The 26,502-nt window shown below is 44.6% G+C and overlaps 1 protein-coding gene and 1 pseudogene across 4 annotated transcripts in view; both read left to right on the top strand.

Annotated features, from left to right (window-relative positions):
• The window catches only part of INSR (insulin receptor), a 211,052-nt gene that overhangs the window by 110,185 nt on the left and 74,365 nt on the right, over positions 1-26,502 (top strand). For all 4 annotated transcript variants that reach the window (XM_066343396.1, XM_066343395.1, XM_066343393.1 and 1 more), the window contains exons 3-5: positions 17,214-17,535; positions 22,752-22,897; positions 24,490-24,634. In XM_066343396.1, the coding sequence (XP_066199493.1) occupies positions 17,214-17,535; positions 22,752-22,897; positions 24,490-24,634 (613 nt within the window). The remainder of the gene's footprint in view (positions 1-17,213; positions 17,536-22,751; positions 22,898-24,489; positions 24,635-26,502) is intronic.
• LOC136377744 (U4 spliceosomal RNA) lies at positions 14,262-14,342 on the top strand (annotated as a pseudogene).

The following is a 26,502-nucleotide window of genomic DNA, read 5'->3' as shown; positions in this document are numbered from 1 at the left end:
AAAAAAAAAAAAAAAAAGAAAAGAAAAGAAAAAAAAAGAAAAACGAGAAAAAGAAAAAAAAAGAGCGTATGGATCCACAAAAAGCAAATAAGGAAAAAATTTGGGTCAAGAATAAAATGATTTGCTTTTAGGTGTTGGTTGTCTAAGAGTTATGATGAGAGGAATAAGAGGAAAACGGAAAAATGGGGAGACAAATTAAAAAATTACTATTGTATTTAGTGGAATAAGAACTAGATAAAATGGAGAGCCAGGGATGGGAGCACTGCTAGTGAGTTAAAAAGGTGAAGTAAAAACCCCCCAAAATGCCACAAACATAAGTTTGAGTCCCAGATAAGATAATTTGTTTGTTATTGAGGTTTGAATGAGAGGAGATGTAAAGGAGAAAGGAAGAAACTAATATAGAGGGAGAAAAGAAAGAGAGAGAGAGAGAGAAAAAGAGGGAACCACTAATAGAAGAAAAAAGAAAGGAGAGAGAGAGAGAGTTAAGGGTTTTGGAGTGCAACCCTCATAGAGAGAAAGAAAGAGAAGAGAAAAGATAATGGGAGGTGTAACACTTATGGGTAGTGTAGTTCAAGGAGAGGAGAGAGTAAGACCGGCAGAGAGTAATCGGCCAAATTGGAGGAGGAAAAAAAGTATCAAGAATGAAGATAAGAGAAACAAACGAACAAATATAATAAAATGGGATAGGTTATAAAGTCTGCAGATTATTCTTGATTTTGAGAGGTTATCTTCTTGCTTTTTCTTTTCTCTCCCTCTTCCTGGTCGGTGACTCTGTACCCTGGGTTCTGCCCCTTTGGCACACTCAGGTAGAGGTTTGCAGTTGATAAGTCTCTATGGCAATGTCATGTATTGTGCTTTAGTCTCGTTGGCAGTCGAGGCTATTAGCATTTATAGGCTCCGACAGTGAGAGAGTCCGTGTTCCTGGAGCCTTTCTCCTAGTCTTTCCTTCCTCAATTAGTAGCCTGATAATCCAGCTATGGGGTTGCTGCTGCCTCTGCCTGGATAGTAAGAGGCTCAAAGAGCTGGCAACTCCCCACTCTATTTCCACTCAGCACAGGGCTCTGGGTAAGGCTCAGTCAGTCAGAGCTGCTAGCATAATCAGGCGGGCTTTCCGCCCACTCAAAGACCTCTGTCTCTGTCTGCCACTCTGTCTGGTAACACAGACGGGCGCCCACTTCCGGGGCGCTTGGAGGAAACTCTCACTCACTGGCTGCGTGTGCAGACCAGGATATCCGGCCAGCAGTCTCACACTCTGAGTGAAACCCCCAACCGCAGGGAAAAGTTGCAGCGTTGGAATTGAGTCTCGCTCCGTCCCCGTGTGCGGCTTTTGCAAGGCGCTGGGGCGGCCCGAGATTCTGCTTTGGCCCACACAAAGGCCCCTGACTCTGCCCCTCTGTGTGATAACACGGGCGCGCACTGCCGAGGCACTCGGAGGAATCTCTCATTCACTATCTGCGCGCGCAAACCCGGATATGAGGCCGGCCGCGTTTCCCTCTGAGTGAAACCCCCAGCAGCACGGAAAATTTCCACCGTTGGAATTAGTTCTCACTCCCTCCCGTGCGTGGCTTTCCCAGGGTGCTGGGGCTGCCCAGAGACTCTGCCCTCAGCCCACAGAAAGGCCTCTGACCCTGCCTCTCCGTGGGGCAACACGGGCACCCACTCTCGGGGCCTAGGAAGAAATCTCTCGCCCACTAACTGCGCACCAACCAGGAGACCGGGTAAAATGGCCGCCCCGCTTGTCTTTCTTTGTTTGGGTTTGGCGCGAGTGTTAGCTTGTATTGCCCGGGTTGCCACAGGATCAGTTTTTCCTCGGCTTGGATCTCCGTGCCATAGCCTGGTTCAGCCGTTTGTGTCGTGGCCTGAATCTATTCACCCCCTTTGCCCGCCTCAGTTTCTATATTCACAGTTACCAGAGAAAGCCGCCCTGTTTAGGTTAGTGAGGAAGGCGGAGCATTTCTTACTCCCTATTTCCTTCGGGGTTTGGTTATATATTTAGCCAATTTTTCACTCGACCATACCTTTGGGTGTATTGCGAAGCATCTGGAGGCTCCAAGTATAGGTTTTTCTGTTTCTGGTTGAAGATCTTGTTGAGTTTTGGGGGAGATTTATCGGAATCGCTTCCTACCCCGCCATTACTCTGACGTCATCTCTCGTGTTTGTTGAATTGAATGGAGCACAGCGATGGGCTAGACTCCCAGGACCAGTGGTCAGTCCAGGGTCATCAGTGATACCGTCAGTCACCTGACCCTAAAACCTGGCAGAGTTGAGTTGAGAACTAACATGCAAAAAGTAGGATGAACACACTTTCCCCAAGAACAACACCTTGAGGGGAAAGAAATGAAAGTTTCTAATAATAGCATGCTTCAAATTTAATCATTTACCCCCACCCCACCCCCATGGCATGCAGGATGTAATTATTGCTATTAGTGGAGTCCAAAGTGCAGAGATAAGATGCCTGAAATTGCTGCTGCTGCTGCTGAGGACACCTTTAAAATTCTTGGGTACGCCTGACCTGTGGTGGTGCAGTGGATAAAGCATCGACCTGGAAACACTGAAGTCGCCAGTTCGAATCCCTGGGCTTGCCCAGTCAAGGCACATATGGGAGTTGATGCTTCCTGCCCCTCCCTCCTCCTCTCTCTCTCTCTCTCTCTCTCTCTCTTTTCCCTAAAATGAATAAATAAAAAATATTTAAAAAAACAACAACAACCCCCCCCCCAAAAAAAATTCTTGGGTTCTGCTGGGGGCCAGATGCTGTGTCTAGCTTGTTTCGAGCATTATTCTACTTGATCCTCAAGACAGCCCAAGGTACTGTTACTGTCCCCATACACACATGGGAAAACTGAGGCACAGAAAGTGGAGCATGTAACCAGGAAGTGGTCTTCCTGACTCCATAACTCTTTGCTCTCCACACTTGGGTGATCTGAACTATGTATCCCAGATCTGATGGGAAAGTCTTGTGAGAACAGATTTGGACAGTGCAGAATCTCTCTCAACCCAGCATACTGTCCCCTTCTCAGTCCTGGTGGCTGGCAGGACTGAGATGTGTGGGCAACTGTCCCTTTCTCTTAGCTTCATTGTATGGCAAAGATGGAGAGGGGACTGGGGAACTTCTCCCATACAGGCAGAGGCTTCAGCCAGAAGATGGCATTTGGCTCTCTGGCTATTCAATGCAAGAAAAAAAGTCTTTGCTTTTACAAAATAACCTTCTGAGGAAACTAGCAGCAGACATATCACAGCCCCTTGTGAATGTAATTGGAGTATCAGCACAATTTGTACTAAATGTTCTTGTACTGGTAAGCTGATTTCTGTCTCCAAGAAGTGGTAGAACTGTCTATGCTTTTCACCAGCTTGTGTCCACTTAGGATGGTGCCTGCTACTTCATAGGATCTCAGATCTGTAACTGAGGGTACTAGAAGGAAGATAGTCATAGGACTAGCGATATGGTGTATTTTGCTGCCTCATAAATGTTTTCATTAAACGAAGAGTTTCTGGTCAGGGCGCCTTTCTGAAAAGGTCAAAGAGCATCTTCATGGTCTAGGAAACAATCCATCTGTGAGAAAATATTGGCCAGAGAGCAAGGGTGTGGACATTGTTGATCCTGATGTAGCAGCACAATTCCCTTGTTGTCCTTGTGTGTGTATAAAAGAGGCTTTTTACCAATAAGCTTTCCCACCATCAGCTGACTTTGGGTGTTGAAATGCTATCCATCTTTTAAGATGTAATCTATGCCTGACCTATGGTGGCGCAGTGGATAAAGTGTCGACCTGGAACACTGAGGTCACTGGTTCAAAACCCTGGGCTTGCCTGGGCAAGGCACATATGGGAGTTGATGCTTCCTGCTCTTCCCTCACTTTTCCCCCCCTCCAAAGTGAATAAATAAATTAAAAAATATATAAAGTAAGATGCAACCCAGCATCCAGTCTGATGGGGAAGCATTTGTACAACTTTGTTTTTCCTTCTTGCATTTTTCCCAAGTGTGTGCAGGGGCTGGGCAGTGACAAGAGAGGCGGGGCCAGGAAGTCCCAGGGACACTCACTGGCTGTTTGCTCAGGTAACTGGAGGGCAAAGCAAGTTGGAGGAGCCAGTGAAGTCTGAGGACTCAGCTGCCAAGGGGCAAATGCATTCTTTTCTCTAGTCAAAATAAACATGGACAGGAAATGGGTTTCCCCCAAATCAGAGAACTACATAATTTCAGAATCGATTGGCACTGCCTGAGTTGTACACATGGGAGTGCCCCAGGAATTGCCATGAGACTCCTGGCCTGGAGATGCCACGTGGAGTTTCTTATCTCTTCTAGATGGAAAATAAAGCATCCAGACTGGAGCTTTAGAAAGGAACTCAATGAGAAAATAAGCTGAAAGCTCTCTCCGTTTAGTCACATTGGAATTTGAAATAGGTGTGTTTTCACTTACATGCGATTCTGTTTCATGGTGTCTGCAGAATTTGAAACATTCTGCTGCTTACTCTTGTCCTTTATAAGTTGAGGAAATTTTGTCCATACCCTGTCATTGTGCCTAAACTCTGTTAGTTTTTGGGTGTAGCAACTCCCTGGAAATTGGATTCTGTTGACCTGTGCACACTGAAGACCATCTCTTACTTGTTATTAAAAAGCCATTGGTCATGTGAGCAGACCTTTTTATAGTTGAGACTGCCCCCAGGAAAAGTCTCCTTGCAATTTAGACCTTCCACAGCAATGGATTTCAAACTGACATTCCCCACCCCGACTTCCTTGTTCCCATGGAGGCTGCCCACCCCCCTACACAGTAGAAAATGGTTATATCTAATTCCAAAAGTGACATAGAAAACTTAAACCTATGGGTAAACAGGAACAGAGAAAGAATGCAAATAATTCAAGGCAAAAGGCATAATTAGGGAGAAAAGAGCAGTTTTGCATTGTGTGAAGGGACAATCCTTAATGCAGGTCAACTATATCATATAGAATCAAACTTTAGAGAGCAAATTGTAAAAAATACAAGGAAAATTGAGTAACCTGGGTGGGTGGGTGGGTGGGTGGGGGAGAATCATACATAGCCTTGATCAGGTAGATCAACTTCAATTAGGCAACAAGGATTTTGAATAATAAGGTTGTTAATAAGATTGTGGTAACAGATATGAATGGAACTTTGTACTCTGCAAAAATACACAGTTTAAAGTGCTCTTGGAATAGTTAGAAAAATGTAGATGTAAAATCATCTGTTAAATCTAAAACAAAAAAACCCCTAATCCCAAACCCCAAACCACCCCCAACCCAACTCTACCCAGTACATAGCACATTGCAGTGGCTCTAATCTCTTTCTGTAGGTAAACATGACTGAAAATTAATATTTGAAAGCATAATCAAACAAGCATGTAAGACAAACTCCTACAATGTGATGATTAAAAACAAAACATAACTCTTAACTGTGGTCAAGGAGGATCTCAGAACTGCAAATATAGTGGAGATGTGTATGTCGAGATGGATGAGAGTCTTAAATGATTATGTAGATAAATCACAAATAAGACAATGAGTAATGAAACAAATCTACACAGGGAGAATGAAATAATGAATTAGTAGGGACTCATTAATTAGAAAACAAAAAGAACCGATAGAGTCAAGAGCTGGAATTTTTAGAGCTGCAATGCCCAATAAGGTAGCCACTAGTGATAGGAAAATTCAGTTTCTCAGTCACAGTACCCAAATTTCTAGCACTCAGTGGCTACATGTGGCTAGTGACTACAGAACTGAACAGCATAGATATAGAACTTTTCTGTTCAGAAAGCTTTTTTTTGTTTTGTTTTTTTAGATTTTATTTATTCATTTTAGAGAGGAGAGAGAGAGAGAAAGGGGGGAGGAGCAGGAAGCATCAACTCCCATATGTGCCTTGACCAGGTTTTGAACCGGCGACCTCAGAATTCCAGGTTGACGCTTTATCCACTGCGCCACCACAGGTCAGGCCAGAAAGCTTATTTTACTGTGCTGTTTTAGCAGGAAGAATCTATATAGTAACTAAGAAAAAGGGAAGAAAGGGAGGAGAGTACAAATATTGTATATAAAATTAAAGAATGAAAATGGAGATGTAAGCTAAAAGCTGTAAAAAAACTGATAGCTCTGATAATAAATCACTTGGAAATATTATTAAAATAATTTCATTTATTGGCTTATGTGTTATTTTACTTAATCATTTCCTTCTGCAAGAAGTTAAGGCTCTGAATTTGCCCCCAAGAACAGCTATGCCTGCATCTCATAAGTTGTGCTGTCACGCCATCATTAATTTCTAAATAGCCTGTAAATTTTAAATTGGCCCAAAAAACCAGAAAACCTGAGTGGGCTGAAATTCAACTACTGAAAAAAAGTTATTGCTATAGTTAATTGCCTAAAATGTGTATGTATTATATACACAAATGAGAAAAAAAACTTTAAAAATGTCTACAAACATATCATAGGGACCCCTGCACTTTAGCAAGAATGGTTTGCAGGAGTGGACTGGAGTGTTTTGAGGCTTGACTTAGCAACCACACCACAATTAAATGTGTACACAGGCCCTGACACATTGGATTGTACACCTCATACCCAGACAATACAAGTTTGAGCTCCTCACTTCCTTGTCTATAGTTTCAAGGTGGAAACTTGGGAGTCATCCAGGCAATAAGTTCTGATGACCTTACTTCCCTGATGACTTCAAGAGCCAGCCTTCTCCTCCCTGATCCCTGTGCCCTTGTCTTCCTCAGCCCTTCACCAGAAAGCCAGAAAATTGGCCCCAAATGTGGATCTAGTGGTATCTTTTTTGGTTGGTTCCTCCTGTGGTGCAAAGTCCAAGCCCCTCTACTTCCTAACTTTTCTGTCTGGCCTGATCTCCCACACCTCTTCCCCTGTACTATGCCCTTCTTCAATTCTGAACTGTTTAAAGTTCACTGAAGGCAGTCCTGGTGATTCATGCATTTTGCATAGAGACTGTCCTTTTCCCGCTGGGATAGAAAGGAGAAAGCCAGTGTGTGGGCTGCCCCAAGCAGTGGGTGGCATAGGTCAGGCATGCAAAGCTGTGGCCCAAGGGAGTTCGAGTCACTGCCTGGCAGTGCCCAGGAGATGGCTGAGGGATGCCTTTCACCTATCCCCCCATTTTTTTTTTTTGTATGAGCTTTATTGTTCATCTACTGTGTCCCTGGCTTTGGAATGCAGTAATAAGGCAGACAAGACCCTCCCCTTCATATGGCTTATCTGTCTTTTTTTATGCCTCCTGGGAGAGCAGAGCAATATCTTCATCCATTTCTACATCCCAATGCCTAGAAGGGACCAGATCCAGGTGGACCAGGGTGAGGTGCAGGTGAATCAAACCCACAGCCTAACTCCATGATAGATGCCATACTCAGTCCCAGTCTCCCTGGGAAACCTAGGTTTGACTTTTAGCACTGCTGCTTGCTAGTTGATCTGGGATTTGCAAAGCGGCCCTTTTGTGCCTCAGTTTCCCCATCATTAATAGAAATGGTTATTTGAATAATAGGGTTAATAAGAGTGTATTAATTAAAATGGATTGAACGTTGTATTCTGCAAATGGAAACCACATTTCAAAGTGTATTCATTGTGGTGGAAGGGGGTTAGAGATCATGGTCATTCACTGCCTCTGTTTACTGGAATAGCAAATACACATGCAGCACACAGGTTTGATGCCTTCAAGTACACTGGGAACATTGGCTGGACAGCCAAAATTAGTACTCTATAAGTTTTCTTTAAAATGTTATTCATGCCTGACAGGTGGTGGCACAGTGGATAGAGTTAATCTGGGACGCTGACACTGAGGACCCAGGTTCAAAACTCTGAGGTCGCCAGCTTGAGCACAGGGTCGCTGGCTTGAGCATGGGATCATAGACATGATCCCCATGGTTGCTGGCTTGACCCCAGCTTGAGCAAGGGGTCACTGGCTCCACTGGAGCCCCCCCCCCCCCAAACGTATGAAAAACAAAGTGCTGCAATTACAAGTTGATGCTTCTCATCTCTCTTTCTGCCTGTTCTCACTCTTTGTCTCTCGCTTAAAAAAAAGAATATATTTCATGAGAATGGTCCTTGGTGTTACCACTGTGTGGTACCCTACCTGGGAATGTAGACCTACCTCCCCCATAATTTAGGTGATACTGCTATGTAACCCTGGCGAGCCGCTGCTCCTCTTTGAGGCCCTTCTGAGTGAGGCCTGGCGCCAGGGCATCCCTCGGCCGGCTCCCGGGCACTGCCTGGCAGTGACTACCCAACTACCTGATCTCCCTTGGGCCACAGCTCCCGTGCCTGACCTATTGGGACAGCCCGCTCACTGGCTTTCTCCCTTTCTTTAACTTTTTCCAAAGTGCCATCATTCGCAGGCGCGCCCTACTAGACCTGTACCCTCCAGAGGCCCTCCTGGGTACCTGGCTCGAATGCCCAGCATCTGTCACAACTCCAGTGCCAGTTAAGGCATACGGAATTTAGAGCTCCGGGGCGGGGCCAGCGCCCCGCAGCACGCCCACCCATTGGCTGAGCGTGAGGGCGGTGCTGCGGCCGCCACCGCTGCCCCCGCTGCCCCCGCTGCCCCCTGGCCGGGATTTCACAGAGCGGAGTGTGAGCCTGGGCGCTAAAAGAGGAAAACGGGAGCTCCAGGCTTCAAGAACTCGCGCTCCTGCCCCTGCCTCTTGGAGAACCAGACTTGAGAGAGCACATGTCCATCACCCAGCTATCAGAAGTTCACCCATCCAGCTTCCCACCCAACCTACCTTACCTTTAAATTATTACTAGTCCCTGGGTTCCAGGGACTCCAACCTCATGCCTCAGTGCCCCAGTGGACGTGGCAGAGAAAAATCTTTGCATGGAAACAAATTACTTTAAGGAGTTTATAAAATTCACACTTTAAGGGAGAGTCCTGGGCATTGTGGCGAATGTATCTGTAGCCCGCACACAACTGTTGCATTTGGAAATTTCTGGAAAGCATAATTTTTGGAATAATCTTGAGGTTTTTGTTTGAGTTTTTTAAACTCCAGGCTTTGGAAAGGAATGTAACATTACTAATATATGTCGTGCTATAGAAACATTAATGGTGGTTTGTTTTTTTATTTTGTTTTGCTTTTACCACGCAAAACCAAACTGATTGAACTTTAAAGGGCAAGAGGGATAAAAGGGCTGCAATTTTTAGGTGCTCAGTTTGTCACTCCTGCTATTCTTGTCCCATCATCAATAATATTTTTTCCTGGTCCAGATACCAATCTAGATGCACACTTGGCATTTAGTTGCCTTGATTGTTGGTTTTGTAACAAATCAAAAATCATCGTAAGAGATCTTGTGCAAAAGCTCTCATTGGTGCTTGTCAGCTATTCTTACACAGTCACTACTGGAATATTTGGGGATAGAATTGTATAATTGATCTTTAATATTTATTGTCTAGCAGAAGCTTCTAGAAAATGTGTTTTCAAATATGTCAGTTTTTAAAGAGTGATACACATACATTGTAAAAAATAAATTGTGCTCCCCATAGGCAGTCTTTGGGCACATTTCTGGGGCCCTTCCAGAGGAACATATATTTCATTTGTATTTTCTTTACCCCACCCCCATTTTAAGTTACAATTTACATACAGTGGAATTCACCCTTTTGGTGTAAAGTTCTGTGAGTTTTGACTGTACAGTCATGTAACCACCACCATAGTCCAGGTGTGGTGGTTCCATCAATCACTGAGACTTCCCTGTGCCCCTCTGCGGTCAGCTCCTCCACAGTTTCAGCCCCTGGTGACCACTGATATGTCCATTGTCCCTATAGTTTTACCTTTTCCAGGGTGTTATATAAACGGGCTAATCCAGTGTGTAGCTTTTACGACCAGCTTCTTACACTCAACATAATGCATTTGAAATTCACCCATGTTGTTGTCTGGCTATCAGCACTTCATTCTTTCCTTTCCGTTGCTCAGTAGTGCTCACTGTGGAGGTATATAGCATTTGTCTATTCCCAGTGAGGGACATTTGGTTGTTTTCATTTGTGGTGACATGAATGTAGGCTCTGTAAACATTCCCATACAAGTCTTTTGTGAACAAATATTTTGTTTTTCATTTCAGCTGGGTAAACCTGTAGGTTGTGTGGTAAGGATAGGTATCATGTGCTTAACTTTGTAAGAAACTACCAAACTTTTTAAAACTAGCTGTCCCATTTTGTATCCACATTATGTGTGTCTCTTCCCTTTTTACACAAATGAGTGTTATTCTTTAGACACTGCTCTGAACTTGCTTTTTCAGCTTAATGCCATCTTGGGTATGATTGCCATACCAGGACATGTAGACTCCTACCTTTTTACAGCTGTGTACTCTGCCACCTTCTTGTTCCACAGGAATTTATTTACAAGTCTACTGCTTTGGACCTTTAGGTTGTTCCCAGTCTCTGCTGTTATAAACCCAACCGGCTAGTGTCCTGCAGGGTGAAGAGTATCCTGTCCCAGGAGCTTATGTGCACATATGCTGTCTTCTCTGCAGGTTAACTCCTCGAAGTAGAAATATTGGTCACAGTATACTTACCTCCTTTGCTTTGAAGCACTTCTCTTAAATGAGCTGGCATTTCTGTAGATCTTCTCTCTAGGGACAGCATTGTTGGGTAGGTCCAATCAGAGGATTCTGACATAGCAACCTCCTGCCCACTCCAACAATTTCTTTAGAGGTCAGTTTTCCATCTTCTCAGCAAGATGTAGTGAAAAAGTCATGTGAGATGACAGTTTCAGGAAAGTAGTGGCAGCGTCTGCTAGTGGAGTGGAGGCCAGGGGCTTTTGAAAAATTTAGGGAGACTTGAGAAGAAATTGGGGCCAGCATCCCTAGACAACTCTCTACCCTCAAGCTGGGGACGGGATGGATAGACAGACAAGGAACTTGTGTGTTTGGAGGGGAAGGTATATCTTCCCTTCACACACAGCAGGTACTGGCCTTGGAAGGTTGACGGCTCCTGGATCGCTTAGATTTTCTTGAAAAGGCTGCCATCCTGTTTGGCAGTAACAGCACTGGGCTGGTGGACCTCTGGGACTTTGATGCTGGGACTCCTTTGGTGTCTGGAGCAAAGAGTAGGGCTAGGGGCACAGGGTGAGGAAAGGTGCCCTGTCTTCCATTGGAGTGTTCTTTTATCTTTCACAACACCTGGCTTTCTTAATTCAGCCTGGAAGGGCAGGGGATGGCGAGGGGAAGGCCACCCTGAGTGGCATTTCTATTAAGTAAGATAAAGTACAGTACTTAGAAACAGAGTGAGAGAGACACATGGAGTTAACTTGTCCTTATCAAAGTTTAACTTTCTTTGAAAGTTAAAAACAGAACTCAGGCAAAAAACAAACAAACAAAAACAGGAAAGAACACCTGTGATTTTTTTTTAACCTTTTAGTGAGGGAGCCAGCAGGATGGTAAAATCAAAACATTTGCAATCAGTGAAATAGTTTTGCGAAGTTAAAATACGGGCTGCTTAATGTCCAATGGGCAATGAAACTGCCATTTGAGGGAGGTTATCTCTTCTATTGGGTAAAATGATTTATAGCAGTTCTGTCTATAAGTTCACATCTGGCTTTCTGGAGTCTAGTCCCTAATAGAAATAGTAAATCAACCACAGCTACATCTCACTGTGTAAAGGGGTGGCAACTGCTTTTGTAAATAATTTTTTTTTTTTTTTTTTTTTTTTTTTACAGAGGCAGAGATAGACAGGGACAGACAGGAACGGAGAGAGATGAGAAGCATCAATCATCAGTTTCTCGTTGCGCGTTGCGACTTCTTAGTTGTTCATTGATTGCTTTCTCACATGTGCCTTGACCGCGGGCCTTCAGTAGACCGAGTAACCCCCTGCTGGAGCCAGCAACCTTGGGTCCAAGCTGGTGAGCTCTTTGCTCAAGCCAGATGAGCCCGCGCTCAAGCTGGCGACCTCGGGGTCTCGAACCTGGGTCCTTCCGCATCCCAGTCCGACGCTCTATCCACTGCGCCACCACCTGGTCAGGCGTAAATAAAGTTTTATTGGACACGGTGGGTGTGGGGCTATATTCATAGTACAGCCACAGAGTGGGCTAGTTGTGACAAAGATTGTATAGCTTGAATATTTGCTTTATGACCATCTGCAGAAAAAATTTACCAGCTACTGTGCTGGAGAATAAAATAATTCTTAGGTGGACCTTTTAGTCAGGACTTAAGTATGAGACATAAAAGTGTTTCAGTCAGCCTTTAGCCTGCTTGGTGGTATTGCATCATTTTGTTAGCATTGTCTGGTCCGGAAGGCTTATGTGTTTGGAAAGCTTTTGTTAGGTTCTGGCTGGCGCCTCCTCTGAATTTAAGCACTGCTGCAGCCCCAGACCAGGAAGTAGGCCCTTCCTGCTCTCACATATGCTCCCAGAGAATGAGGTCTATGGGGATCTAGATCACTGTTGTCGGCCTTATATTGCTTCCTGCTATTGAATTTCAGCCCTTGTGTCTCTGCAGACAGCTCATGAAGAATGATGATAATAACAATACTACTCAGATTAGCTAAATGATACCACACCTACAGTGTGTCTATTAAAGAATCCTGTTCTTTATCTGCATGTCATTTAGTTACAAGAAGGAGTTAAAGGACTGCTGATACCACCCCCATTTTATAGATACGAAAATCAAAGCTACTGTTGGTTCTTTAAATAAACCTTTATGGTGTTCTTGTGGAATAGCAGGCGCCATGGCACTACAGCTAAATTCACATCACTCTTCCCTCCAGGCTGCATGTATCCTGGGGTTGGCTTTACTGTTTGTTAGATCCAGGAATATCAGACTCAAAGCCAAAAGAATGAGCTCCATTTTGGGGTCTGCTCTGTCTCAGGAAAGTGGTGGGGCACTCTAGCTAGAACAACATGTGCAAAGGTCCTGAGGTAGGACTGAGCCTAGGTATGTGAGGCAGAAAGGAGGCTGGTGCACTGCCTGGGGCTGGGAGGACCTGAAGAGACCGGCAGGCACTAGACCACATAAGATTTCTTAGCCTTGGCAAGGAGTTTATTTTTATTTTCTTAAAAAATATTGTTTACTTAAATTTTATTGGGTGACACTGGTTAATATAATCACACAGGTTTCAGATGCTCAATTCCGTAATACTTCTCTGTACATCATATTGTGTGTTCATCCCCCTGCCCAAGTCAACTCTTTGTCCATCACCATTTATCTCCCTATATATTTTTATTTTCTAAGCCTCTGTTGTCCAATGCAAGAGCCAGTGGTTGTAAAAATTAAAATTGAACTATAAGTAAAAGTTTGGCTTCTCAATAGAAATTGGAATCTGTGTGTACTCTTGGTAGGAATGTAAACTGGTATAGCCACTGCAGAAAACAGCATGATGGTTATTCAAAAAATTAAAAATGGAAATACCATTATTCAAAAATTCCGCTTCTGGATATATACATAAAAGAATTGAAAGTGGAGTCTCGAATAAATATTTGCACACCCATGTTCACAGCAGCATTATTCACAATGGCCAAAACATGGAAGTGGGCCCTGGCCAGGGGCTCAGTGGATATAGCATCAGCCCAGCATATGGACGTCATGGGTTTAATTCCTGGTCAGGGCACACAGGAGAAACGACTGTCTGCTTTCCTCATGCAGCCAGTGGCTTGATTGGTTCTAGCCTGATTATAGACACTGAGGATAGCTCCATTGGAGCGCATTAGCCTCAGGTGCTAAAAATAGCTATCAGCCCCAGACGGGGTTTGCAAGGTGAATACCAGTCAGGCTGCATGTTGAAGTCTACCTCACTATCTCCCCTCCTCTCACCTAAAAACAAACAAACAAACCAGAAGCCTGACCAGGCAGTGGTGCAGTGGATAGAATGTTTGACTGGGATGCAGAGGACCCAGGTTCAAAACCCTAAGGTAGCCGGCTTGAGTGCAAGGTCGCTGGCTTGAGCATGGAATCATAGACGTGACCCCATGGTTTCTAGCTTGAGTCCCAAGCTCACTGGCTTGAAGCCCAAGGTCACTGATTTGAGCCCATTTTTGCTGGCTTGAGCAAGGGGTCACTTGCTCTGCTGTAGCCCCCTGCTCAAGGCACATATGAGAAAGCAATCAATGAACAACTAAGGAGACTAAGAAGCCACAACAAAGAATTGATGCTTTGCCTGACCTGTGGTGGTGCAGTGGATAAAGCGTCAACCTGGAATGCTGAGGTCGCCAGTTCGAATCCCTGGGCTTGCCTGGTCAAGGCACATATGGGAGTTGATGCTTCCTGCTTTTCCTCCCTTTCTCTCTCTCTCTCTCTCTCTCTTTCACTTTCTCCCTCACCTGTCTCTCTAAAAAATGAATAAATAAACAGCTTTGCGCAGTGGCAGTATCGTAGCCAATGAGGTTTATCCAAGGTGCGATTATTGCTAAGAAAAAAAAAAGAATAAATAAAAAAAGGATGCGTCTCATCTCTCTCCTTTCCTGTCTGTCTGTCCCTATCTGTCCCTCTCTCTGACTCTCTCTCTGTCTCTGTCAAAACAAACAAATAAAAAACCACACACACATACAAAAGGTAGAAGCAACCCAGTCATCCAGGGGCAGATGATGGATAAACACAATGTGGTCCAGCTATATAATTTAATATTATTCAGCCTTAAAAGGCAGGGAATTTTAACACATGGATGAACCTTGAGGATATATTCAGAAATTTGAGGATATATTCAGTGAAATATGTCAGTCACAGAAGGACAAATACTGTGTGATTCCACTCACAAGAGGTCTCTAGAGGAATCAGATCCATAGAGGCAGAAAGTAGATGGTGGGGCCAGGGGCTAGGGCAGTAGTGTTTAATGGGGCCAGAGTTTCAGTTTGGGAAGATGAGAAAGTCTTGGAGATGGATGGTGGGGATGGCTGCACAATAATTTGAGTGTCCTTATTGCCACTGAACTGTACATTTAAAAATAGGATGGCAAATGTTATGCTATGTGTATTTTGCAAAACCTTTAAAAATGAGGTTTTCTGTTGCATTAACCAGCTACAGGGCAGAAGTGCTTACCATGCTCAACAGATAGCACCCAGACTGAGAACATTTCTGTCATTGCAGAATGTTCCAGCACGGCTTCAGGACACACTTCTGTCCCCTGGGTCTGGTTGGTGGGGCCACTAGGGCCATTTGCTGCAGCAATCAAAAAGCCAGAGGATTTGGAGTGAATAACACTCTTAGCATTGTTTTACAAGCCATGCAGGGAGTGAGTGAAGAAAAGTACCTCTGAGGACAGGGTCTGCCGTGACTGGCTGAGGTCTGTCCAAGCACAGGGAAGCCATCTATACATGACAGTCTGGGAAGGGACAGCTGGTCATCTAGGCCCAGCCCAGATGCCAAGGGACTGAAATCAAGGGGTAATTAGGAAGCAGTGAGTAGTAAGACATTGGGAGAAAGGGGATGCGTAACAAGCTGCTGGAGGAAGCCAGGAAAGTCCAGCCTTGAGTGGACAAGTTCAGCTGCATTAAACAAGAGCTTTCCTCTAAACACAAAATCTGTGCATAGCATCTGCCCCCGTCCGCAGAGTCTTCCTTTCTGGCCCGTCCATTCTCCTTCAGGTTGCAGCAGGAATGTCACCTCTCCTCACGTCCAGCATGGTGCATGTTGCATGTCCAATCACACATTCGTGTGTTTGAATAGCTAATATGCCTTCTTCATGAAACTATGTGCTTCTGAAGGCAGGGTCTGTGGTCCTGCAGTAGTCTCAGTATCTAGATCAGTGCAAGCACATGTCTATTGAAGCAGTAAGTCACCATTGGGCAATTTTCTGAACCTCCTGTGCCTTGGTTTCCCCATTTGTAAAATGGAAAAAACAGAAACAATAATGTTTCTGTTTATACCAGAACTGTGGCTGTGTGCTGCAGATGGCTTGTTGGAGTCGATTGTTTGATTTTCAGGAAATGTGTGAACTGGTTTTTAAACAAGCTGTTCTTACAATTTAAATAACGTAAACTTACAATAAAATTACATTAAAACAAAAGTTATAAATACTCAAAACTCACTACATCCTAATGATCTAAGTACAGTTTCCTATAAGTAGTCCCCTTTTTTCTGGAGGTGAGAGGAAGGGAGATAGTGAAGCAGACTCCCGCATACGTCCCGTCTGGGATCTACCCAGCAACACATGTCTGGGGCTGATGTGCTGGGACCAATTGAGCTATCCTCAATGTCTGGGGCCGATGCTAGAACAAATTGAGCCACTGGCGCAGGAGGGAAAGAGGGGTGAGGAAGGGGGAGAGAAGCAGATAGTTGCTTCTCCTGTGTGCCTTGACTGGGAATTAAACCTGGGATGTTCATACATTGGGCTGATGCTTTACCTACTGAGCCACTGGCTGGGGCCTAAGTAGTCCCTTCTTAGCCATGGTTTCTCTGTTCACATTTTCAGTGATCTGTGATCTGAAATGTTATGGAAAATTCCAGAATTAAGCAATTTATAAGTTTTACATTGCGTACTGTTCTAGGTAGCATGAAATCTCTCACCATTTCACTCAGTCCTTAGGAAGACATGACTCATCCCTTTGTCCTACGTCTCCATTGTATATATGCTTCCTGCCCATTAATCACTTAGTAGCCAGCTCAATATCCTGTGGACTGCTAAGGTATTGCAGTGCTTATGCTCAGTGACCCTTATTTTACTTCATAATACCACGTTCACCTAACTTTTATTGCAGTATATTATCATAATTGTTCTATTTTATTTGTTATTTTTGTGAATCTCTTACTCTCTCTAATTTATAAATTAAACTTTATCATAGGTATGTATGTACAGGAAAATAATGTATCTATGGGGTTGGATACTATTCAAGATTGCAAAAAAAAAAAGAAGATTGCAGGCATCTACTCAGGGGTCTTGGAATGAATCCCCCACAGATAAGGGGGAATGGCTATATTTATGCTTTTGAGGTTATTTGCTACTATTATCTCTGTATGTCAGAAATACTGTTTATGCTGTAGTACCATGCATCACTCACCAGCTCCATGTTTAGTTATTGTAGGTTGGTGGCATTTACACCGTGGAAATTGGCAGGTCCTACAAATTAGATCCTCTCTGCCCCCCTCCTTGAAGTAGTTGTTGAACATTTACAGCATGTCACTGGTTTGGGGGGCTTAAATGAGTTCATGCTTTTGTTAATGGTTTTGTGCCTGGGTCACAGCATATGCTGCAGAGGTGAGGCTGTTATTGTTATTTTGTTTGGCTTGCACTCCCTATCCAGCATTGCTGTCCCTGCAGACAGGAACTGGGCAAGCCATTGATCAGCCGCTTTCTTTCTCTCTCCAGTCTGCCCAACCATCTGCAAGTCGCATGGCTGCACTGCTGAAGGCCTCTGCTGCCACAGTGAGTGCCTGGGTAACTGCTCGGAGCCTGACGACCCCACCAAATGTGTGGCCTGCCGCAACTTCTACCTGGATGGCAGGTGTGTGGAGAGCTGTCCACCCCCATACTATCACTTCCAAGACTGGCGCTGTGTGAACTTCAGCTTCTGCCAGGACCTGCACAACTCATGCAAGAACTCGCGGAGGCAGGGCTGCCACCAGTATGTCATTCACAACAACAAGTGCATCCCTGAGTGCCCCTCTGGGTACACGATGAGTTCCAGCAAGTGAGTCCTGGGTGTGGGTTTTGGAGGGAGGAGCAGCAACGTGGGGAAGGAACATAGGGTTGGTGATGGTGCTGCTACCTAGTAAAACTGTGTGAAAAATAGGATCCATTACTCTGAGTGAGGGAACTGTGACAACCAGGGGATATGCTTGGGTCTCCAGGTCTCCGATGCCATTTTTGCCCCTGTTTGGTCCTGGCCTGTGAACTGCCTTTGTAAAGGGCCAGAGAGTAACTATTCTTGGCATCTTGCACATGATTTTCAAAGTTTGCTGTGCTTAGCTTTGGGAATAGAAGGCGCACACACAGAAGTCCTTGGCTTCCCATAGAACCCTTTACATTTATGGGGTTGTCCCCACTTATGTGACTTTCTAGCTGTTACACTTAAAACAGAGCTCATGTTTTTTATGTTTCTTCTGATTGGGAGCCTGACCATGTGCTGAAATCAGCTCAGAGCACAACAAGAAGAGACTCAATTTTTCATTATTCCCAGGGCTTTGCTGTACTTTGAAGCACAGTGCCATGAAACCATTGCTTACAATTGGGTGAGAAAGAGCAGGGTTTTCTCTCTGTTGTCAGATGTCTTACATACACTGCGGACTTTTTGTTCATGTTGTTAGCTTCTTAAATGAGTTATTTTGGTTTCTTGACTCTGTAACCAAGTTTTAAAAATCTGTTTCCTGGTTTTTGTGTTACGGGTTTAGAAAAAATATAACCTCCGCAAAACAACACAAAAACAAATCAGAAACAGACGTACGCCTAGGGGCCTTGAGCTGACCTGCTTACGTAAAAATCATTCTCTTCAGACTTGAGAATTAGCCAAGCGAGAGTGTTCTGGTGGGAAATTTTATTTCCCGGGCGGGGGGAGAGTAGAAAAAATGATCTTTACATCAGTTCTTATGAGCCTCTCTTTGAGTGTTTGTGAAACCTGAAAGTACAACATGTTTCATTTTATTAGTTTTTGACAAAAATTTGTCATGTGGCTTTGTTGACACAAAATAGGTGACTGTAAATCACTTTGCATGCCAGACAGAGCAATTTTTTTCTTTTTTGGGGCCAGTTTATCAGTAAGGTTGGGAAAATGACCAAAATTTCTTTTGATTCTTTTTTTATTAAGATCTTCTAAGTTGTTGGCCTTAAATAAAAGGTGTTTTCCTCTTGGCATAATTAAGGCCTGAGAAGCACAACAGCGTCTTTTGGTGTTCTCCTGATGGTGCGGTGGCCCTGGGACCCACGCCCCAGGAACTGGACAGCCTGTTCCACTATGCTTATGACCTTTCCTGAGTGACAGAGGACAAAGCAAGTGATGCTAATAACTACTCATTATGGCACAACTCTACTTGGAAGGCTTTTTAAAAAGATTACTGTTTTTCTTTCTGAAGCTTTTATTTTATGAAAAATATTAATTCAGTCGCATTTTTTAATGTAGTTCAATATTAAATAGGACCAGATACGCTTTCTTCCACCCTTGTGGTTTATCCAAGACATAGTTCCGGATGTTTTCAGAGCAGAGATATGGGGGCACACATGGAACCATGTGGTCACTCCGAGTCACCTGGAGGAGGCGGCACGTGCTCGTCACTGAGATGAGGAGGACTCGGTGATTGGGTGAACACTAAGTGTGTGATGGGTACAGTGTGTCCCTGTTCCCTCCCCCTAGAATACTCTGCCCCTTGATCTTTGCATGGCGGGCTTCTTGTCATCCCAGAACTTTCTATGAGAGTCCTTTCCTGCCTGACCACCTTGTCTGAATTAGCCGTCCAGTGGCTCTTTGGCACAGCACTTAGCTTTAAGTCCTTTCATGGCTATTCCACTAGCTGATACTGTAATTGTGGATTTATTCATTTTTCCCACCTTCACCATACACTACTTCACAAGGGTATCTGTTAGCTTATGCTGTGTAACTGAGCACAGCACTTGGTAAATGGTTGATGGGTGGCTTCTCTGGCGTGGGCTGGGTCAGCCCTGATTCGGCCCTGATTCGTGGCATATGATAGTCACTCGTAAGATAGCTGGGCAGCCAGAGTCTCTCTCCATGTAGTTTCTCATCCCAGCAGCCAGGAAGGGCATGTTCCAATGTGAAAGTACTTTTCAAGCCTCTGCTGACATCACATTTGTTAATGGACCATTGGCCAAAACAATTCATTCAGCCAGGCCCAGAATCCCTAGATGAGGACAAATACCCCGCATTTTGATGGGAAAGCTGAAATGAAGGTGTGACCATTTGTAATGTCCCACAGGGAAAGGGGTTGTTTTGTTCACTCTCATGGACATGTGGCCTAGAGCATTGTCAGTGGGCCGGAGGGTAAATGTTTTCAGCTCTGAAGGCCATATGGTCTCTGCTGCAGCTATTCTGCCCTAGGGACAGCTATGGATGAGCCATAAACCAGTGGGTGAGGCTGTATATAACATTATTTACAAAAACAGGTGGCCAGCTGGATTTGACATGCAGGCTGTAGTTTGCAGATCTCTAGCTAAGACTGTCACCTTTCACATAAGTGCTCAGTGAATAGCTGTAGAACCAACAAAAAGACCCAAACATTTGGTCATGATTCTGCTTCCACACCAGCTGTTCTGACACCAGCTGGGTGTGCTGCACCACAATTTGACACTGGCCAACTGGGATAGAGTGAAGCCACGGGCTAAAGGCTCGGTCCTCCACAAGAATGCCTCGCTTCAGATGTCAGTCTCACTTTGGGATCCTCAGGCCACCCACACTTCTGATCGACTGGCTGTAAATTGGGGGTTCTCACAAACACTTTGGGTTCCATAATTTTATAGAACAACTCACAGAACTAAAATAAGGCTGTTCTGCTCTGTGGGTCCCGCGCCTACTCATGGAAGCCCCCTCAGTTAGGAATGCCCACTGCACATACATTACTGGTAGCGAGCTCCACAGACATTCTGCCTACTGGGGGCCTGTTTATGGCTGGGCTGGCTCTCATGGTTCTTATTATGATTTCAAAACACACTTCAGAACAAAACCATCAGGCAACTTTGAGGAACAGATTTATTGCTCACAGGTCCTGGAGGGTATGTGGCATGCCCAAGGGCCACAGAGCCAGGTCATGGGGTGGCAGAAAGGGGGAAGATGGTGGGGGTAGGAACCTTCCTGAGTTCTCTATTGTTGAATTTAAAGCATAAGAGCAGGAATTCAGGTCCAGGAAGAGGGAAGCAGTTGTCTAGGTGACCCAGGGCTTTCTGCAAGAGGGACCTTCCTGGGTGGAAAGAGCCAGATCCCTTATCTAGTTGTTTTATTAGTAGCAGTGTCATAAGGCTGGCATTGTGTATACTCAAGATGCATGTCTTTTGAAGTGGATGCCCCAGCAATCAGAAAGCTTACAATTACAGCTTTATTATTAAGGATGCATGTAGGGTGAGCTGGAGAGCTCCTGACCCAGTCTGGAGAGCTCCTGACCCTGCTCCCGTGCCTTCCCGGAACCAGGGACATTACACTCCCAGCATGTTGATGTGTTCACCAGCCAGAAAAGTCCACTGAGTTTTTACTGGGTTTTTATTACATAGTTGTGATCGATTGAATCCTTGATCATGTGATGGAACTCCCTTTCTAGCCCCCTCCTCTCTCTTGAAGTCAAGTGGCTAAAAGACCAGCCCTTTAATCGTGTATTTGGTCTTTCTGGTGACCAGCCCCAAATCCTGAAGCTATATAGGGAACACCACAGGTCACTTCGTTAGCATAAGAAAGATAGTCCTAGCACTCAGGAAATTCCAAGAGATTTCAAAGCTCTTTTCCAGGACCTGGGACAAAGACTAGCTGTGTTCTTTATTTTACCACCATTCCAAAGATCATTCTGAAGAATCAAATATAGCATGTAGAAATAATAGTAATAATGGAATAATGGAACCACTAATAAAAAAGTGATCATCATAGCAACGACTAATAAATTTTCTATGTACCAAATGCTGTAGGTGGTATATATCATTCAGTCCTCATCTCGATCTGTGAGGCTGGGTGCTGTCATTCTATTTCACAGATGAGGCAACTAAGACTTTGAGAAAGTAATAGTTGAGAATTTTGAGGTTGTATATAATAGAACGCCAACTCAAACTGGCTGAAGCAAGATGAAAGGAGTTTATTGATGTCTATAACTAAAAAGTTCAGGAATAACTTCAGGTACAGCTGTATCCAGGAGCTCAAGTGATGTGCACTATTAGTTTCTTTACATCTTTGGCTTTCTCTCTGTGCTGGTTTTGTTCTTAGGCAGCCTCTCCCTGACTTCTTAACCCATGCTAACAGTATAGCAACATCCTCATAAATTCCCCAGAAGGAGGACAATTTTTCCTCCCAGAAAGTTCTAGTAAAATCCTCACTACACTGGCATGATATGTGCCCACCACTGAACCCCTGGGAATGGAAGGTGGTATCTAACCTGGCCTGGATCCTGTGTCCTGCCTGAACCTTGGAGGGCTGTGCCAGCAATAACTGGTCACAGAAACCCCATGTGGGTGAGGGTTTCCAAAGGACTCCTGGGGCTATAAATTCAAGGCTATCAGGCTGCGGCAGGCAAAGCCTAAGTCTGCTCCCAGTCACCCTCCATCAGACACCAGGCCCTGTTATAACCATGGTCACATCAAACCCCACACAGAACAAATATCCAATCTCCTTAGAGTAACAGCATCAGTTCTGCCACTTTGGCATAGGAACAAAGTGAGTCCCACAGAAGGCCCATCAGCTCAGCTTCATTCTGTCACCATGGTAACTCCAGGAGTACCATTAATTTGGTGTAATAGTTTGAGATCCTGTCTCCATGGGGTGCAGTGTGAATCCTGTCAGTCTGGAGTATAGCAGAGCCCTGTCATTTGGGGGAAGAAGCATTAATCCCCTAGGTGATGCTGAAGGACCTGTTGCTGTGGAGAAAGGATAAGCCTGTCATTTTCAGCAGTGATTTTTACCGGGGGGATTTGCCCCCCTTCCTCCAGGGAACAATGTCTGAAGATGTTTTTGACTGTCATTCCTTGGGTGGGCTGTTATTGGGAATCAGTGGGTGAAGCCCAGGGATGCTGCTCAACACCCCTAATGCACAGGACAGCCGCCACAGAGACTTCTCAGGCCCCAGATGTTAGCAGTGCTGTGGGGGTATTACCTGCTTTAGGGTAACAGCGGAAGTCCTGTCGCATGGGACCCTGTGTAGCACGCTGTCTGCCGTGTGTAGGGTTTCTGTGTACTCTGACCTCTCTTTCTCTCCACTCTTTACTCAGTCTGATGTGTACTCCATGCCTGGGCCCCTGTCCCAAAGTCTGTCACCTGGAAGGCGAGAAGACCATCGACTCGGTGACATCTGCCCAGGAGCTCCGAGGCTGCACCGTCATCAATGGAAGCCTCATCATCAACATTCGAGGGGGCAGTGAGTGTTGAGGGGGTGGCATGCTGGGTTCTGCAGGAATGGAGAGGGAAAATGGTCTTGACCAGGGATCCCCAAACTACAGCCCAGGGGCCGCATGCGGCCCCCTGAGGCCATTTATCTGGCCCCCGCTGCACTTCCAGAAGGGGTACCTCTTTTATTGGTGGTCAGTGAGAGGATGCGGATGCATCCTGTGCTCCTAAAGTACTGTATGTGGGGGCGCCGCAAAGTGTGGGCGTTGGTCATGTACAGTACTACTTCCGGTGATGTGGGATGCTCGCGTCACAGCTCCGGAAGCGGGTCATATCACTTGTTAGGGCTAGCAGTGACAAATATGGAACCGGACATTGACCATCTCATTAGACAAAAGCAGGCCCATAGCTCCCATTGAAATACTGGTCAGTTTGTTGATTTAAATTTACTTGTTCTCTATTTTAAATAGTGTATTTGTTCCCATTTTGTTTTTTTACTTTAAAATAAGATATGTGCAGTGTGCATAGGGATTTGTTCATAGTTTTTTTTATAGTCTGGCCCTCCAATGGTTTTACACAGTGAACTGGCCCCCTGTGTAAAAAGTTTGGGGACCCCTGGTCTAGACTTTGCTTCCTACTCCTTCAGCGATTTTAAGACCATCCTGACTGGTTCTCGAATCAGTGGAGCCACCCAACCATTTGCCTCCAAACCTGAAATTCACGGCTCCATATGGTCCCACTCTCCCCACTGAGATCCTCATATTCCACATTGGTAGCTAGGACATCAGGAATTTGCATTTTAAATAAGCAGGCAACATGCCCCTATTGCAGGCCTGGGGACTCTGTTTCCAGAAATACTGTCACTGGCAAAAAGCATTCCTTTGTTTATTTAGCAAACATTTGTGGAATATTCACAGTGAACAAGGCAAAGTCTGTGCATGATTGATCTTGTAAATAAGCCAATCAACTTAAGTAAACTCAGGCAGTGGTCCCGCTATGAAGGGAAGCAAAGTGGGCAACCTTTTCTTATAAAGGGCGATATAGTAAATATATTCACTTTTGTAGGCCAGAAAGTGTCTGTTATAATTACTCAACTCTGTCCTTGTAGAGAACACATGAACAAATGGCCGTGGCTCTGTGCCAATAAAACTTTATTTACAAAGCAGACTGGGTTTGGCTAGTGTGGTGGAGTTTGCAAACGTGTGAAACAGAATCAGAGGTTGGTATTTTAGAAGAGCTTGTGGGGACAGGAGCCATGCTTTGATTTGGTGGTGGAGCAAACCAGACTAATAGATGGAAGAGTGATATTCTGGGCAAAGGAGGCAGCCAGGCACAGTCCTGAGGCAGGCATGTGCCTGCTCCACTGAAGGGGTGGTGTGGAGGCTCGCGTGTCTGGAGTGGGGGGGAGCAAGGTACAAGATGAGAAAAAAAGGCGGCGGTCACTTGTCAGGGGCATGCTGACCCCATAGTAAGGACTTTGGATTCCATTTTAATTGTAATTCATTTGGAGCAGTATATATCAAAGTCATTTTCAGCTTATAATTTAACTCCTTACTATGGGAAATTATAGGAAGATTTAAATATTCCTATAAAAACTCACTGAATATTCTTTCCTTTTCTTAGACAACCTCGCAGCTGAGCTAGAGGCCAACCTTGGCCTCATTGAAGAAATTTCAGGGTATCTGAAAATCCGCCGTTCCTATGCTCTTGTATCACTTTCCTTCTTCCGGAAGTTACGTCTGATTCGAGGGGACACCTTGGAAATTGGGTATGTGGGCCTGATTCTGTGTCTACGGCTAGAGCACCAATTAGGAAGTTTGTGGGTTATAAAAAGTTAAGGGTTTTTGCCAAGACATGGAAACAACCTAAGTATCCATCAATAGATGAACAGATAAGAAAATGTGGTATGTATGTGTGTGTGTGTGTGTGTGTATGGAATATTATTTATGCATATTATTCATAAAAATGAATGAAATGCCACCATTTGTGACAATAGGGATGGACCTAGAGGGCATTATGCTAAGTGGGAAAAGTTAGACAAAGAAAGACAAATACTGTATGATCTCACTTAAAGATAGAGTCTAAAAAACACCCCCAAGGTCCTACATACAGAGAGCAGCTTGGTGGTTGCGAGCGCTGGAGGCAGGAGAGGGGAGAGGAGGTGGGCGACATGGAAGACAGTGGCAGAAGGTTTGAACTCCCGTTATAAAATAAGTCCTGAGTATCTGATGTATAGCAGAGTAGCTGTAGTTAACAATACTGTATTGAAACTGTTTGGAAGTTGTTAAGAGAGTGGATATTAAAAGTTCTTATCACACACAAAAAAATATTTTCTTTAATTATAATATGTGAGATGATGGATGTTAACACTTCAAAAAATATTTTTTCTTGTATTGAAAACCTTTAAGATCTCTTACTCTCTCGACAGTTTTCAAATATTCAATGCAGTGTTGTTAACCAGCCATCATGCTGGAACTTAGGGGATTTTAAAAGCAAAAAAACCCCACAAACAAACAAAAAAACTGGAAACATCTATTAGGAGAAAGTGCCTGGAAATCAAGAGAGAGGAATGTGATACTCGTTTTCCAGTCACTCTTGGAAGTCACAGGGGTGCAGTCTAACGTTATGCCTGCCCAGGGCACGAGCTGGAATGAAGCCCTGGCTCTCTGGGCTTCTCTGTGAGGTGGGGTGCAGGCCTGATCAGTACCCCTTCACTTGTGCATCCAGGACCTTCTCACGTCTTGGTTCCGTTGGTACTGACTGGACCTGTTCCTTGATGAAATCTCATCTCCTTTGGCCTCACCAAGGTTCTACCTTCCCAAGATATTCTGCTGGCCCCTGGATTTCCTTCCTCATTCTTCTCCCAGGCTCCTCTTCCTTCCTTTGAGAAGTGGGGAGTCCTGGGCTCCCCACCTTGGTGATCTCTCTAGTGAGAGATCTCTAATGCTGAGATTTCTAGCCTGATTTACCCCAAGCCCCTCCCCACCTGGGTGACCCTATGAGCCTCAAATGCAACATGTACAAAATGAAGCTCTCTTTATGCCTCTGTTGTCCATCCTTATTTTCCTTCCCTTTGAAGTCTCACTAACCCTATTTCAATTAGTGAAACAACAGAAATCCAGGCTAACCATGCTTCATGCAGCTTGAGATGAACTCATGGACAAGAAGTCTGAGGAAGGCCATCCAACAATGCCATTAAGGAAAAGACCCAGGCCTTTTCCATCTTTTATTATCATGGTCACAGGATGGCTGCCTCATCCCCATCCTTACATCTGTAGAACTGACAAGAAAAAGGGAAAGGGACAATAGTATATGCCAATTGAGAATGTCTCTTTTGAAAAATCTTACCTGGACTCTCCCACACTCTCACCCCCAATATTGATATCTGTCTATATCTCCTTGGCCAGAACTGGGTCTCGTGGCTGCTCCTAGCTGCAAGGGAGTCTGGGAGAATGAGTACTTACCTTTTCCAGTCTGTATAGTAGAGGAAGGCAAGGGAAAAGGGGGGTATGAATTGCTTTCTAGAAGCCAATCCACAGTATTGTGTAGACTATCTTCTTGAATCACTCACCAGCTCGTGTTGATTTTTCTGCCATAAAACTGCCTTTTTGTTGAAGTTCAGACATTCCATTTGTA

The sequence above is a fragment of the Saccopteryx leptura genome, chromosome 6, assembly GCF_036850995.1.
Source record: "Saccopteryx leptura isolate mSacLep1 chromosome 6, mSacLep1_pri_phased_curated, whole genome shotgun sequence".
Lineage (NCBI taxonomy): Eukaryota > Metazoa > Chordata > Mammalia > Chiroptera > Emballonuridae > Saccopteryx > Saccopteryx leptura.
Note: the sequence above shows the minus strand (reverse complement) of the source record. Positions and strands in the feature narration are given on the sequence as shown.